Source organism: Euwallacea similis, chromosome 2 (assembly GCF_039881205.1).
Source record: "Euwallacea similis isolate ESF13 chromosome 2, ESF131.1, whole genome shotgun sequence".
Lineage (NCBI taxonomy): Eukaryota > Metazoa > Arthropoda > Insecta > Coleoptera > Curculionidae > Euwallacea > Euwallacea similis.
In genome coordinates, this window is record NC_089610.1 from 9,045,714 (window position 1) to 9,061,168 (window position 15,455).

At 36.7% G+C, this 15,455-nt stretch overlaps 2 protein-coding genes across 2 annotated transcripts; one reads left to right on the forward strand and one right to left on the reverse strand.

The window, feature by feature from the left end:
* The first annotated feature begins 800 nt into the window (after positions 1-800).
* Positions 801-10,705, forward strand: LOC136419415 (general transcription factor 3C polypeptide 1). Its single transcript, XM_066405700.1, has 26 exons — positions 801-1,164; positions 1,577-1,880; positions 1,938-2,353; positions 2,408-2,591; positions 2,650-3,050; positions 3,101-3,241; positions 3,302-3,912; positions 3,968-4,123; positions 4,563-4,821; positions 5,081-5,315; positions 5,371-5,908; positions 5,974-6,097; positions 6,161-6,302; positions 6,454-6,729; positions 6,782-6,891; positions 6,942-7,096; positions 7,206-7,487; positions 7,537-7,838; positions 8,246-8,421; positions 8,474-8,805; positions 9,443-9,689; positions 9,743-9,893; positions 9,943-10,142; positions 10,199-10,388; positions 10,437-10,521; positions 10,572-10,705. Exons 1-26 carry the CDS (start codon positions 836-838, stop codon positions 10,664-10,666), a joined length of 6,441 nt encoding a protein of 2,146 aa, XP_066261797.1. The 5' UTR covers positions 801-835; the 3' UTR covers positions 10,667-10,705.
* Positions 10,706-10,713: 8 nt separating this feature from the next.
* Mcm6 (minichromosome maintenance 6) lies at positions 10,714-14,224 on the reverse strand. The gene is made up of 8 exons (XM_066405701.1): positions 13,970-14,224; positions 13,510-13,918; positions 13,257-13,448; positions 12,967-13,201; positions 12,404-12,913; positions 11,644-11,968; positions 11,077-11,590; positions 10,714-10,848 (listed from the first exon to the last, which is right to left on the reverse strand). The coding sequence occupies exons 1-8, from the start codon at positions 14,059-14,061 to the stop codon at positions 10,738-10,740; spliced, it is 2,388 nt and encodes a 795-aa protein (XP_066261798.1). The 5' UTR covers positions 14,062-14,224; the 3' UTR covers positions 10,714-10,737.
* Between the last annotated feature and the right edge of the window lie 1,231 nt (positions 14,225-15,455).

Sequence of the window (15,455 nt, forward strand, 5' to 3'; positions counted from 1 at the left end):
AAATAAATTAGCCAAAAAATGTAGAAATAAAGAACATTCAAATTTATGAAACTCTCCCCCCTCCCCCTTTCCTTTACTCTATCTTTTTCTCCCCTCTCACATACAGCCTCAGTTGACAAGTACCATTTTTTTCCTAACCTCAATTTGGTAAAGCTTATAACAATAATGGCATATAATGGTAACATTTAAAAATGATCACTAATGCTTCGAAAACCAGGTACAAAAAAAATTCCACGCATGCGTCAAATTTAAGACGCTTTAATGCTAATGTCCAAAATTTGGATTATTTGTTTTTAATACCCATTTTACTAAAGAAAATTTAATGCAAAGTTTGCAAGTATTTCCTTGCTATTTCCATTCCGAGACAATTCCAAAAAATGCTGAATTGTAAACGGGTTTACATAAGCTAGGGGTGTGAGAATTCAGAAAAATAATGTTATTTTTGTGTTAGTTAGTATTAAAAAAACACCTGCATCAGCATAAAAATAGCAGTAACATATTAAAGAAACGACAAAGTTATTATTTCGTATATTAAAAAACTTCGGAACTTGCGCAACGTCACAGGAGTCTGCGCAGTGCAAAATTGTATGTGATCTCCCTATTCGATGTCCCACTGAATGTGACATTTTCAAGCATTGCGAAGTATTAATGTTACCCCTATATTCTGCAATCTATTAATGATAAACACACAACACAAATGTTCCCCTAAAATGTATAAATTAGGAGATAAAATTAAAAACACTTGAAAAAGTAATAAAATTGATTGAGCGAACTTATAATCAGATGATAATAATAATAATAATACTTTTATTTTAAATTTTGTGGCATTCTAAACATGGGCAAATTAATTACTTCAAAGTTTTCCCAACCTGTGAAGGTGGTTAAGAGAAAATCTGCTAAATCCCTTGGAAAATCAGGGCAACACCTGGAAAAAATTCTTCATATGTACATGAAGCAGACGAAAGATTGTGGTGATAAAAGCTCAATAAAAGATAAACATGCCAAGAACACTGAACAGAAACAAATCGACCAAAAACAGGAAGTGGAAGTAGCATTTCAAGATGTAAGAGTCGAGACATTTTTAAACCCTTGTTCTAAAAAGAGGTGTCTGAAACTAGTCAAACCGATAAGTGATATATTTGATGATGATGATTTTAATGCTAGGTGAGTATACAATGTTTCCTTAATGGCTCTTAAAAGATAGATGACTTATTCTCATAACTGAGTACTGACACTCAGTCACTGTAAAACCTCTCACATATAGCATATATGGAAACTTACATTGTAGCCTTGCAAAAAATTATATTGATGTGATAAAATCCATTTTCTTCTTGGCTGAACTAGATTTTACTATCATATATGAATACATTCTGTTCTCATGTTTCTTTTTCACACAACTATATAAATAACTGGCACGAGTAACTGAGTGATCCTACTAAGTGAGATCACAAAGAGACTTGGCTGTGGGGGTCTTAAATGTTAAATGTTGTGAGATGTTTCCCACTTACAAGAACTTGTTCAATCAAGGTCTGTTTCTAAAAAAATGTATGTATGAGTGTCTATTTTTCTTTTGTAGCTATGAACACTTCTCCAAGGGTAATTTAATTTATACAATATTTGATGAAATTGCCCTTGAAGGTTTAGATGGAATCACCCTAGAAGCCCTTTGGAAACGCATTCAGCATTCATTTAAACTTGCAAATTTACCCTTAAATTTAAAGGCTACCGTATGGAGCCTGATATGCCTTAATAAAGATATAAAACTCTTCAAACTTCCTACAGAAAGAGACAAATTACCTTTGGTCATACATAGGGAGAACCATCCAAGGTCCCCAATAACTTTCTCTGATGCTGACTATTCTGCACTAGACATTTATAAAGTATAGCAACAGCAAAACAAGATTTTTATCCTCATATTTTAATCCTGTTACTTATAGGTTGAACCAGCACCTAAAGGGACAGTATTTGGCTCTTGTTCAACTTACCAAAGTCGGGTAGATGTAACTGAGTCGGCACGAAAGTTACCTCTCAACAAAATTTTTGATCTTTACAGCAACAAACTGGTGGTAGTTGCTTCAGAGGATGCTCGCAAATATGCTCTTCTGGGGGGTTTAATTGACCCAAATTATGAGCTTGTTCAAAATGAATATTGCCTGCTAGAGCGAATTGGTAGAGCTAGGGAGTTTGGAGCTATCACTGCAGGGCCTTTGGCTTTGACTGTAGGTTGTGGGTTGGATGCAAAAAGCATCCATCATTATTGCAAAAAGTGGAGTAAGGAGCACCTAGTTGTGCGACAAAACTGTTTTCTTAATTCAGCAGTTGTTGGAAAAACTGGTCGTTTGCTTCATTTGAGGTAACTGTTAATAAATTTTTAATCATTGCTCTATGAGAGTAATTTTTCTTATAGGAGGTTTTCTCAAGTTATTAAATCAAAAAGTCATGTTTTGCTAGAGAACATTGTTAATTTATTGAAAAACAGCCCTGATTGTACAGCCCCTCTAGAGGAAGTCAAGGAGTTGTTTGACCCATTGAATTCATTTAAAATGCTTTTTAAAAACCAAGAGTATTCAAAGTATTTTGATATGAATATTGTAAGTTTCTCATAAGCATTGCATATTAGTATGTTCTCATTTTACGTTGGGTTTGTAGCATAAGACTTACAGAGAATATTATAAAGACGCCACCTATGATGAATACATGGTAAAAAGTAGGGCGAAGGAGAGGAAGATTTTATTAATGCGGCTGAAAGATCCATATATCAACATTTCTGCTGCTTTAAAAGATAGTCAGGGAGCTGATTCGTCAGATGAAGAAAACGAAGAGAAAGAGGAAGAAGGGCATTTGGGTGGTCGTCGTGTCTACAACAAGGATTTCATTACAGATGTGTTTGATTACATATTAACTAAAGGTCTAGAGGGTGCGGCCACCGTGGACCTGCACAATACTTTTGACGCAGATGTGTCCAGTTTGAGGGTGGTTTTAAAACGACTAGTAGGACGCAATTTGGTGACGGTGAAGAAGTGTGACTTGGGTCGACAGACCGTTAATCAGTGAGCACATAAAAATTAGTAATGGCGTTTTTTATTTGCAAATATTTCAGATACATCGCAAGGAAATTGCTCGAGAATGCCGATTACAAGCCTGAGGACCTGCATCTAGTACCTTCTGAAAAGTCTTGTAGAGTACTTGAGAAATTAAAGCTGCGCCAACAGCAAAAAGCCGCATCTTTACCTAAAGAAAAGTTCGTAGTAAAAACCTTCAAAATCGGACAGAAGGGTTGTTTATTTTGCAATGATTTCAGAGTATATTCTAGAGAAAAAATGGAAGCAGATTTGGAGTTTTTGTCCATAGACTCTTGCCCTCTAACCTCCTTCCCAGCACCCCAAATAACCTTCTCAGGTTTCAGAAGCAAAGTATTAGAACCCATAAAATTACCCTCAATAACTGACATTTTTATTTCCACCCCAAGCACAACTTTTTCACCTTTTACACTCACCCTCAAAACACCTAAAATCAGTTCTGTGGCTTCTCTGCAACTCACTACTGAAAGCATTAATCGAATCAATTATACCCTTAGTTCAAATCCTGGTGATGTTATTTCTTTTAAATTCTCTCCGGACCACTTTACCAAAGCTTTTTTGCTACGCGCTTTATTAGACAACTTGGACATTAATGAGCAACGAGTAATCAACTTCCTAAATCCTGTTAAACCTACTCAAAAGGCCGAGAAACGAAAAACTACAGAGAAAGATGTACCTCTGCCTGTGAAAGCCCAAAAAGCAGATTCGCAGGTTAGCGTATTGGGATTCCTATTAGGGAGCGATCCCAAAGTGATTCACAAAGAGGAAGATCAGAACCAAGACTTCGTTATGGAAGTGCAGGAGTCACGGACGGAGGCTGAATTGAAAATGGGTTTGTTGAAATTTAGTTCGACTTTTAAGGTTGTTTTTTTCTATTGACCTTTCAGGAGATATTACGCAGTACGTCTACGATAAGTCAAAGATCACCACTGAAAGGGTATTGTCTAGAATTTTGGCGATTTTGCGTATCATTCAGGAAGTGGAGGTTTTCGAAGAGGCGAATAGGATTGCGAAAATTATTGTCGACGAGGAGGCAAAATCGGGTAAGATTGGTTTTAGGGTCAGTATTATTTTCTTTTTGAATATTTCTGTGGGTAATAGAAAAAAGGAGTCATGTGATAGTCCGGGTTCCATGACGGAAACTTGAGAAACCGATGGAAAACCGAAAAATAATATGAATTTGATAATGTAAGATACAAGTAGCGATTGGTGGAACAGTGAAATTGCACACTATTCTGAGCTAACACTTTATATAGTTTATTTTTTATACAAAAAATATAAAACTTAAAAAAAACGGCAGTGGTCATCATTAGTGACTTAGAGAGTTTGATAAGACGAATGGACACTTGATAATCCAATATGTTTTTAATAGAGAAATAGTAATTCTCCCTGAGATATATTACTTCATCAAACATTTTTTTAATATGCAATGCAGGTCGTTTTCGTGTTTTTGAAAATTATAAAAAAACCTCTCAATTCCAGGTTACGACAAGAAAATAGACCGTAAATCGCTGCATCGCATATTTAAACGACTATGTAGCGAAGGTTACATAAAACTCGTTTATGTTACGGTGCGCAAAGAAGACTTCAAGAAAGCTTGTTGGTTTATCTGCCACCCTAAAGTGACTCTGGATCATTACAAACTTAAAGAAACCATTAATCAGTTGCGAGAAAGAAGTCTTGCTTATACGAAGAGAATTCTACAAAATTCTGTGAAAGCCAAAGTCGAAACGAAATCAAGGTAAGCCTGGTTGCTTAACGTTGGCATAGCGTATTTGAGCACTTGCACTAGTACGGCAATATGGCCAACATTTTTAATGTCCTTTGCTTTATTATGACGTGTGATAACATGTTAAACAGACGCAGATAGCATTTGGCAGCGATATTGCAGCAGTCGGTGCAAAAATAGGACAAAAACCAGACATCTAACTTGTAAATGCCAATGATTGAATTGAAAGTTGTTGTTACTCATGTATATTAAAAAATGAGTTTCCAATTAGGTCTCCTTTCGTTGCCGAAGACGTGCTTCAAAGTTTGTCTGAAATTCAGGAGCTTACTAGTCTTGGGGCGATGCAAGTTCCCTCCAGGGTTAATGGCAAGCGCTTGGGTCAACGTCCCAAATTTGCGAGACTACGCTTGCTACATCAATTTTTGTTTTACTTGGTCTACGAACTGACCCAGAATACTACTGCATTGCCTAAGGAAGAAGTAGGACGACTATTCGAACAATATAAGGTCTTGACCGACCTACGTTTTTTAAATAGATTTTCTAATTTTATTCCTCTGATAGATGAAACTCACAGCTGCAGAACTCGCAGATCTACCTCCAGTATATTCAAGAGAAATTTCCTGGAAGACCTTCGTCCCTCCACTTCCTCTCCACCACAATTGGGAAGATGGGTGGCTGCTGCTGGTCGATGTAATCCTTCGTTTGCCATTGCTACTAATCAGCTGCATCTTCGCCATTAGATTCACCTCCGACGAGCTTCAGGAGGTGCTGCAGCACCCATTCAAAAAGTTTTTATTGTTGCGTGACCAATCACCAGCTATTCGGACTATGGTGATGCATCGGCGTAAATTCGTCGCAGATATGATTATGCGAATGCTAGAATTGTGCAAATGTGGTCTGGTGCAATTCGGACCCTCGGTATTTCACGACAAAGAAAAGAGCTTCTTTTATTTAAATCGCAAGGCCTGTTTATGGGATACTACCTCCTCGGCTTCAAGGGGCAATCTTCACATCGAAGAGAAGGAGTATCCAGAAATTAGATTCCGTTTTGATAATCCTGGTGATGTAGTCGAGTATTGGGAAACGATGAATCGAATAGGTATGGGGAAATGTATTAAATTGGACTGATTTTGTGAAAATATGTTTTTTTTTCTCCTCGCATAGCTATGCAAACTCGACTTGGGGAGACCAGACCAGGTGAGGCTGAAGCTAGAGTCACCGTGGATCCCAGTATCAAATTCAGCTTGCAGAAAGCCAAAGCTATTCGAACTCATGCTGAGGCTAAAAAGTAGATATTATATATATACATATGTGTGTTCAACTGCATATTGTAATCTGATAATTTTGGTAGGCTTGATAATGGCAGCCTTCCGGGGGATCATAAAGGTGCAGCCGGCCTGGATTCGTCGATGTGGGTTCACTTAGGACGCAACTGGAATTATTTCGCTCCCACTAACGATATCGAGACTCTTAAAAGCTTGAAACTAGATGAGGTTAGACAACAGTTGATAACTTTGTTAGCGATATAGCTTTCATACAAACGCTGAAATTCTCTTGCTAGCAAAATTTTCAAGGGTTCGATTAACCATGTTTTAAAAGTTCTTAACTGACGTTGTCCAACTAAATATTTCTCACAATGTATAGGTCGAGAAGCCAACAGTCCCTGTCAAGCCATTAAAACCGCCCTCAAGCAAATACTTCCTCACCAAACAACCCACTGTACAAAAAAAGAGAAAAATGGGCAAATCCAGGCCTGTACAAACAAAAAGAACGAAACAGATAATTAAATTTAAATGGAGAAATTTGGGTATTGACAGCGCGGAAGACGCCCTGGACAAGGCAACTACCTGGAAGTTCGGGGGGAACCGATACCGACCTCATTGGTCGAAAAGCGAGGACCGATTTCTTGTTTTATTCAAGGTACATTTTTGTGAATCTTCCAAATTGTTTCTAACTCAAATCTCCCTTATAGATGGCATCAGTATTTATAACCCCCGGAGCAAATTGCCAGAAAATCAGCTATCGCCTGATTAGAGATTTGTTGCATAGAGTGTCGCCGAAATCTCGTGATAAAACCACCAGGTAAGACTGAAAATATGAATAAAATAAAAACAACTAATAAATTTTTACAGAACGGTCATTAATCGCTTGCGAAGTTTAATGAAAAACCTACCTATTTTGTCCGACATAGAAGACCTAATTTCAAATCTTTATAAACTTCCTTTGGTTAAGAAGTACTTCGTTCCGTTCCGAAGATTAATGGCACAAGGTCAACGCAATGATTCAGGTTAGTTTTTAAAGTATGAGAGGTTGTAAATCAAAATCAACTTTTGGCAAAAAAAATAGAGCTCTTCGACTTCTGTTGACTAGAAGTTTAATTGCAAAAATATTCTTAGATCCCAAAGTCACTATTCGAGAACAAGAGCTGCAAAGTGCCTTCGTATTCATATCATCCTACTTTATAACGCATCAAAAGGAAGTGGAACTAGCTCTTCATGGACGATACAGCCATTTGGACTTCTTTAGCGAATCTAACCGAGGCGCTTACGCCTCAATTATCCAGCCCTATGAGGAAAAGCTAAGAGTTTACGAGAATCCATCGAATTTAGCAGAGGTGACTCGAGACACATTATTGAGTACTGTGGTGTGCGCTCTAAGTCAGAAGGGAGGAACTAGTGGTAATTACATGCCATTAATAAAACATGTTTTATGATGGAATATTCATAGAGTGGACTTTTCAAACGTACAAGATACTGCAACAGTTCAAGGAGGAAGATTTGCGGGCCATTTTGTTGAAAATGGGAGTGCACCGTATGGTGCAACGCAGAAAGGTCCCTTCAAAAATATTTTTCGCTCCTTATCGCCTTTCCATGTACTACATATTCTCGCAAAGTTGCGCCTTTTATTTTGACACTATGGAGGAGGCCTATGAGTGTGTTAAAAAAGCTCAACAAAATGCAGAAGAATTGGATTTCAGTGACTACGCCATTATGGAAAAAAAGTACGGACAGTTGATGGGATTAAATGAGGTAAGTTCGGACTAAGAAAGGTCATCTGCGGACTTTTCATTTGTTTACAAAAGGACGTGATGACACAAGCTCCATTTTATCATAAACTGAAGTTAATTACCAAAAAAATGGGATTGTATTAAATTTTTCTGAAAATGGAAAATTTGCAATTGAAATATTAAGATCAATTCAAAAAAAGTATTACTTTTATGTTAAAACAGACCATATCAAACGCTTCATTAGCAGGAATTTTCCAGCTAAATGTTGAGCCACAATTTTAACGGAATTGCCTTTTCACTGGTAACCGCTAAGTTATATTCACCAATTCGTCAAAAATTTTAGTTACCGGAATAGAGAGGGATAATTATGCTAAATTCCCAGGTGGAATCGCACACAATACTGACACTGAATTGATGATATCTTTCCAGATGCTATCTTTAATATTAAACGAAACCACGCTTCATTTCTCATTCCCTCAATACCATCTGGTTTTAAACCCGGATATAAACGATCACTCTGAGGTGATTGATGAATTGGCCAGGAGATACCAGGCGAAGCTTAAAAATGAAGCTAAATCTGGAGAACCACAACCGGCCAAAAACAGGTGTGACAATGTTATGAAATCTCTAAATCGTTACTAAAAGGGTAGTTTTTAGTTCTATTCAGGACGATGAAGAAGATGAGCTTCAAGTACCAGAAGACGTTCCCAAGCCTCCAGAAGAAACTGAACCAGAAATTGTTTCTCTAGATGATGACGAGCCCCTAGATTTATCCATAACTGCAAAAGATAATCCCACTATCGATAATTTGAAGCATTGGATTTCGGAGTGTATCGACGCAGCACGCGTACGCAGTCCCAGTCCCGAACTTTTGACATTGGAGATTAAGAAAGAACCCGACGATTTTGAGATAGAAATTAATGGAGATGAAGAGAATAACGTGAATGTCAGGGGTGTTAGAATATTGACGTTGGATGAAATTAAAGTGGGTAAGTGATGATGGATTAACTTCGTCTTATATTGCAAAACCTTGTAAGACTATTGAAAATTCACAAGTTAAGAAACTTTTCGGTCACACGAATGTATAATTTGTCTAACCTGAAAGATCAATAAAAAAATCGAAAATCAAATAAAAATTAATTAATTGTATAATACTGTGAAATCCGTTCAATTTAAAAAAAATTATGTAAAAAGAATCACAGAATCATGGAATTCTGAAATTTGGAAAAAAAAATCCGAAAACTTGGTGTCTGTAAATTGGATTGAATTTATAAATTAATGCATGAGAAAAATGTACAGAATTTGACCAACAACCAAGAGATCAAATTTAGATAATAGATTGAAGGAATTAAAAAATATATTAAAATTCATCAATGGCGTACAAGCAAATTTTTCTAAAGGATTTTATGAATCAACCCTCAGAAAATACACTATGCTGTATAGTAGTTGGAGACAATCTATTCTCGTATTAAACAGCACTTATTACCTAATTCGTATAATTTGGAAGCTCTGTATGCAGTAGATCAAGCTTCTAAAATACCCTGCATCGCTTACATACCCGACAAAAAATTGTTACAGCGCTGTCTTTTTCATAATTCTTACTTCTATTTCGGGTTTTCTCCACAGAAATGCTTAAACCAGACGACGATTCAGGAGAACGTCTTGTACCCTACATTAGTAATCTCACCAAATTACTAACAGAAACATTTGACGAGGTAGAAAGCGACGATGGCGCCTCGTATTTGATGAAAAAGCACTTTGTGCAGAAATACCCGGCACTGGAGTCTCTCATTTCAAGTTCGTCATCAAATAACCAATATGTTGCTTCATTGGAAGCGCAAAATTTCCAAGAAGTGAGAGAAAGAGTGGAAAAGTACGTATTATTGGCAGTTGTTTTCTATTTATTGGTCGAATTTTGTGGTTTAGGGATATGTTGATTGGACTTCCAGATCAAGGTGCTGCTGCAGATGAAATCCTCAGAAATGGAGGATCAGTCGAGGATATTTCTATGGCGGATGCTATAGTGAGTTATATCAAGGATAAAGGAGTGTGTGGTGTGAGCGGCTGTGAACTGAAGGTGGGAAAATTCGCTAGGTTATTTCAGCCAATTATACTTTAAATTGCAGCGAAATTTCTCTGACGACGTATGTTCAATATTGAGAATTTTAACTAGACATAAAGTAATTTTGGGAACCGGAATTTGTAGCCCAGTATTTGTGCACCACAATTATCAATCCTCCTGGCTGATGAACACGTTCAAGGTTACATCCCGAGTCGATTTGGCTCTAGATACACCCATAGTTCTGGATACTTCTCAAAATATTGAGTAATATTTTTGTGTAAAGTCACTTTACGTAATAATAAATTCATGATATTTTATAGCATTAGCCAGTGGTACAAAGCGAGACCCTTTCCTTGGATACATTTGGATGGGAATTTGGATAAGGACAAATTTAAGCTGTGGCTGTCGCAAGTGTTCTCTTACTGCATAGAGAACCCGAAGGTTCCATTTTTGACAGTCTGTGATAAGTTTTGTTATATGAGGCCTATGGATGTTTTCTATTTATTAGAGGTAATTAAAGAAGTATAAATAGATATTTGAAATGAAAGGTTTTAATAGGTTTTAGAGGAAATTGGCGCAGTGGAGGTGCGCCGATTAATTATTATGGAAGTCGATTTGTTTTCTCAATACGAAGTGGAAGATTGTAAGTATTTTTTAAAAGTAGGGTTGTTGAGTATATATTTATTTTTTTAGGTAAAGGTACAATGTTGGATCGATTTGAGGATTTGTATGTCCAGACCAATAACGTGAGTTTTACGAAATTAGGGTCTTTTTTTAATAAATTGTAAAAATGTATATTGAAAGGAAATTAATACAATTTTAATTACAAATTTGCATCTTATTAAAGATGAAAAAAACTTTATTGATCTATCAAGTAGTTGGGGTGAACAACAAGTAACGGATCCTCTTCGTCTTCTTGAGTACTTCCTCCTTTCAGACCTACTTTTTTTAGGGGAATAATGATCTGGTCCTGAAAATAGCGCAAAAAAACTTACAGAATTTGAAGCACTAGTCACAGAACTTAAAATTGTTGCCAAATAAACGCAACAATGCACACTTAATTTATCATTTTCAACCTAACATCAGGCATTGGATGATAAACAAATGTACTGATTAATCAAACAAATAAATCATTAATATTATTCGAAGCTCTGCAAAAAAACCCAAATTTTGGATTTCAAACTAAATTAAATCTTACATGATAAATCAGCCTATCCAACACCTTCTCCAACATATCCTTCTTCTCAATTAACTCCTCCTCGGACTCGATTTGATCAGCTACGAGATTCAAATACCACTCAATGACGTCGCTCCTGTGAGTGCCTTCCTCCTCAAATTTAGCCTCCTGCTTTCTCATATAAACCACAATCATGTTGCTCAGGTGTTTATATTCGTCAAAGCTGAGCACCATTTTTTTTTTTGCAGCTTGGGGAGCTGGAGTTTCCGGCCTTTCCGGTTCCATTCCTTCATCCTCGTGTACGGATTGATCCTGATCTGCTTCAAGGTGTATATCCGGTTGCTCTACTCTGATTATGGATTTGTTGAGAAGTCTATAGGCTTCTTTGACGTGCTTGGGTTGAACTTCGTCGTTTATGTCCATTCGAGCCATTGCTTCTGATAATCGAATCATGCTTTCAAGCTGTCGTACTGTGATTCTCCAAGTGGATTTTCCTGATGTTGTGCTGTCTCTCAGTCTCAGACGATTGTAATAGCTTTATACGTCAAAATTATAAAATTAAATTATTTGATATACAGAGAAACGTACCTGACCAGCAACTCTCCAGCTTCCTTATTAATCATGGGTTTAAACTTTCTTGCAAAACTGATGTATTGCAACACCTCTTGTTTGGAGTAGATCTTTTCTACGCTGGCCTCGATGTTGCAGTGCAAATCCACGATTTTTCGGGCAATAGCGTAATCAATTACCTCATTGCATTCATCTACCAAAATGAAAAATAAGTCAAATCTAGACATAATTGGGGCAGAAAGTTGGATGTTTTGCTGCAGCGAGCGCGAGCGATCATAGCGGCCTCCTATGGGGTTAGCAGCAGCCAAAATCGATGTTCGGGCATTGAGGGTGGCACGGACACCTTAAAGAGAAATTGTGATATAGAGTGTTCTAACTATTAAATTATTGCTTAAGCTCGGTTCTACTGAACCTAACCCATGTTACAGTGTTCAAAAATAAAATTGGAGAAGAAACCGTACTGTATGTTAATTTGAGCATTAATTTTAATCTTGATAAAGTGGTAAATGATACATTTCGTTGAAAAGAAAAATTTATCCTGATTCCCAGGAGGCGAGGGAAATATTATTAATATACTTTGAAGAGTATACAAATGCATTAGTCGCGTATTCAATCAAGTAAAACCAAAAATCAATTTTTATATTTTGGCAAATTTTCAAATTTTTCCTAATTATAGTTTTTCCATACTACAAGTCGACTAATTTTTCTATGATAAATATGTTCAATGATGGTGTCAAGTGCTAATCACTAATAAACTGATTCATTGTTTCACACTCACCAGCTTTTGCAATGGATATGGTCTGCTGTTCCATGGCTTCATGGATGGCTACTTGATCTCTAGGATCCATTTTGTCAAACTCATCTATACAACAAACGCCATTATCGGCCAACATAAGAGCGCCTGCTTCAATTACAAAGTCAGAACTCTCCTCGTCCTTGACCACTGCTGCTGTCAATCCTGCAGCAGAAGAAGCTTTGCCTGAAGTATATACAGCTCTGGGAGAAAATTCAGAGACTTGTTTCAAAAACTGGCTTTTAGCCGTACTGGGGTCTCCCACAATGCAGCAATTAATGTCTCCTCGAAGACTAGTACCCTCCTTTGTGGTCTTTGACACACCACCAAACAACATTAACAAAATTCCCTTTTTGACTTCGTCGTTGCCATGAATGCTGGGGAAAAGGCTGTTAATCATGTTGTGATAGAGATTTCGATCGTGGGACATTTCATACATGTGTCGCCACTCCCCTTCAGTCATTTGCTGACGCATAATTTCGGGAGTGATATCACCTAAAAGCCCAAAGAGTAAACTTGAAGATTTAAAACAAACAAGAACAAATTACCTAAAGGCATCTCAATGCCGCCGAATTTTGGATTTGTTGGTTGCACGCTACATGCCAAAAAGGCCATTCGATAATGCAAATCTCTGACCCCCAAGACTTTTAAACCTCTAACACCCTCAGTTTCATCTCCATGTTTATGTTTTGAGGCGATTTGAGTTTTTGCTCCAGGCAAAGACATTGAACCTACATCTGGCACCACTATGAGAGTGCCTGTGAAGTCATAGCGATCACCTGCCTGATTCAATAACAAATTAAATCTCTTTTTAACTCTTAAAAGGGGTAAAACAAACCTGAACACTTTCTACATTTTCAGCTCTAAGAATAACTTCAACACTCCTAGGCACGCAGCCTCTGGGGAGCTCTGCTTGAGTCTCTTGAATTCTAACCTTTTGAAAATCAACAAACTGGGATTTGTCTATGTTTAACATGAATCTAGACCTATTGTTGCACACTGGATTTCTGCAGATTGTTGGGTTTGTGTACTGTTTTTGGAAAATGAATAGTATAAAAATCATCAGTTTACTGAATGTTGATAAATTTTACCTTAAACTGTTGTTCAACGTTCTTTATAACAGTCTGACAATCAAGACATTGAAAAGTCCCTGAAACCAGTTCAGGATGTACAGGATGTGTGCGAATAACTTGCCCAGAAATCCGAATTAAAGTTCCAATTTTGTCAGTTTTTAGTTCTCTTACTACATGCCTTGTTGGGACATCCATAAAAGCTATATAACAATCTTTATGCTTCTTCAACTCAGACCTATCTTTAACAAAATTTGAGACAGCTTGACAGACATAGGGGTATATCCTATAATACTCTTCGATGATGGTAGTGGCCAGATTTTGGTTGTACTTTTCGACATCTTCAAAACTGATTTCAATAATGCTGCGCTCTTCATTTTGCAGTTCTTTTGCCAGTTCTAGGTATTTCAATTCTCCATCTTCCTTGTATCTGTCGAGGCGACTTAAATAGAGAAGTTTTGGGAGGAAACCAAATACTTACTCTTCCAAAAAGTCCTGAAAAAGTTTCTGACATCTAATGCCGACTTCATCTCGGTGTTGACGCTGGCCTGCGGTTACATCCGCTACATCCATATTCAAAAATTGATAGGGTAATATTCAGGGATATTTATTTACTGTTTTTAGGGATATTTCTTTTAATTAAGAGGAACTCAATAGGATTTGGTAACCAGAACTTTGGCGCCAAAAAACGAAAATAAAACAAAACATAATCGGAAATGTTAGGTTATACCAGAAAAGGGTCCGTATAGTGCTATCTCCTTTTAAACCAATGGGCTAAAGGAAAACAGAAGAGTACAAGTACGTCATTTACAAAAAAGTTGAAAAATGACATCGCCGTGTTTGAACAACTGTCACTTTATTTTTTTAATAATTCATAATAATTAATAATAAGGCAAAAACGCTTGAGAATTTAAATAATTAGTAAATAAATTAATCCATACAAAGCGTTCTATAAAAGAAAATAACTATAATGCGCCCATGATTTTTAACGATATTGAGATTTAGGAAACCAAAACGCACGCGTCAGGAAGTTATCACAATTAATAAAACATTGTAGAGGTCTTTTTTCGATAAAATATCCGCCCGCAAGGAAAACCTGAATTGGTTTAGATTAGTATACGTTGATGTAAATATTTTTCCAGAAATAACACAACTGATACAAATTTACAACTCTAAATACATTAAAAAATATAAACATTTTAGACACCATGTTGTCAAAAAAAATTCTTGACGTTTGGATTTTAAAATTTTTAAAAATGTTCATAATAGTGCCCTTATTTTGCATTCTTATCAACTCAGGAATACCATCCATCTGCTACACATCTTCGTCCAAAAGCTATTTCACTTCAAGCTAGGGAAAGACTTCCAGTCTCACCATAAACTTATACTATGGATAATGTAAACATGTCATTTCAAAACCATTGTACCTCTTTCAAGTAAAGTGGTTTTTGGAGAGATGAACAATGAGATCGTATTCCTGGGTTGATCTGACTCCAAAGTGTAGACGTTATCAAATTAATCATATACAAGCCCATCACGGATCGATCCGGAACCTTTGCACGATAATCAAAGAGAGCAAACGAGGCTGGAGCCGCTTTAACCGACAACTGCTCTCTGAGGATTCTGAATCAACCCAAAGACACAGCGCCATCGACGAAAAATAGATGTAATGGGGTAAATCTCTTCAATAATGACTGATTATTTCACTCTTTATTGCTTCAAAAACAATAAATTCTTCCAGGTTATTCTAGAAAATTAGCTGCAATGAGGTCAGCAATAAGAACTAGTTGAGTGATTCAAAACAGATGTGATAAAAAAGTCTAGAAGTTTAGATTTCAGCCAGACAATTCTAGAACCTGTGGGTTGAAGCTGTGAAAACGGAATACAAAACTATAGTTTAGTTACAACGATCCAGAAAAAATGAGGGAGAAACACGCACAAACATTTATTGATACTACAGATTTTAC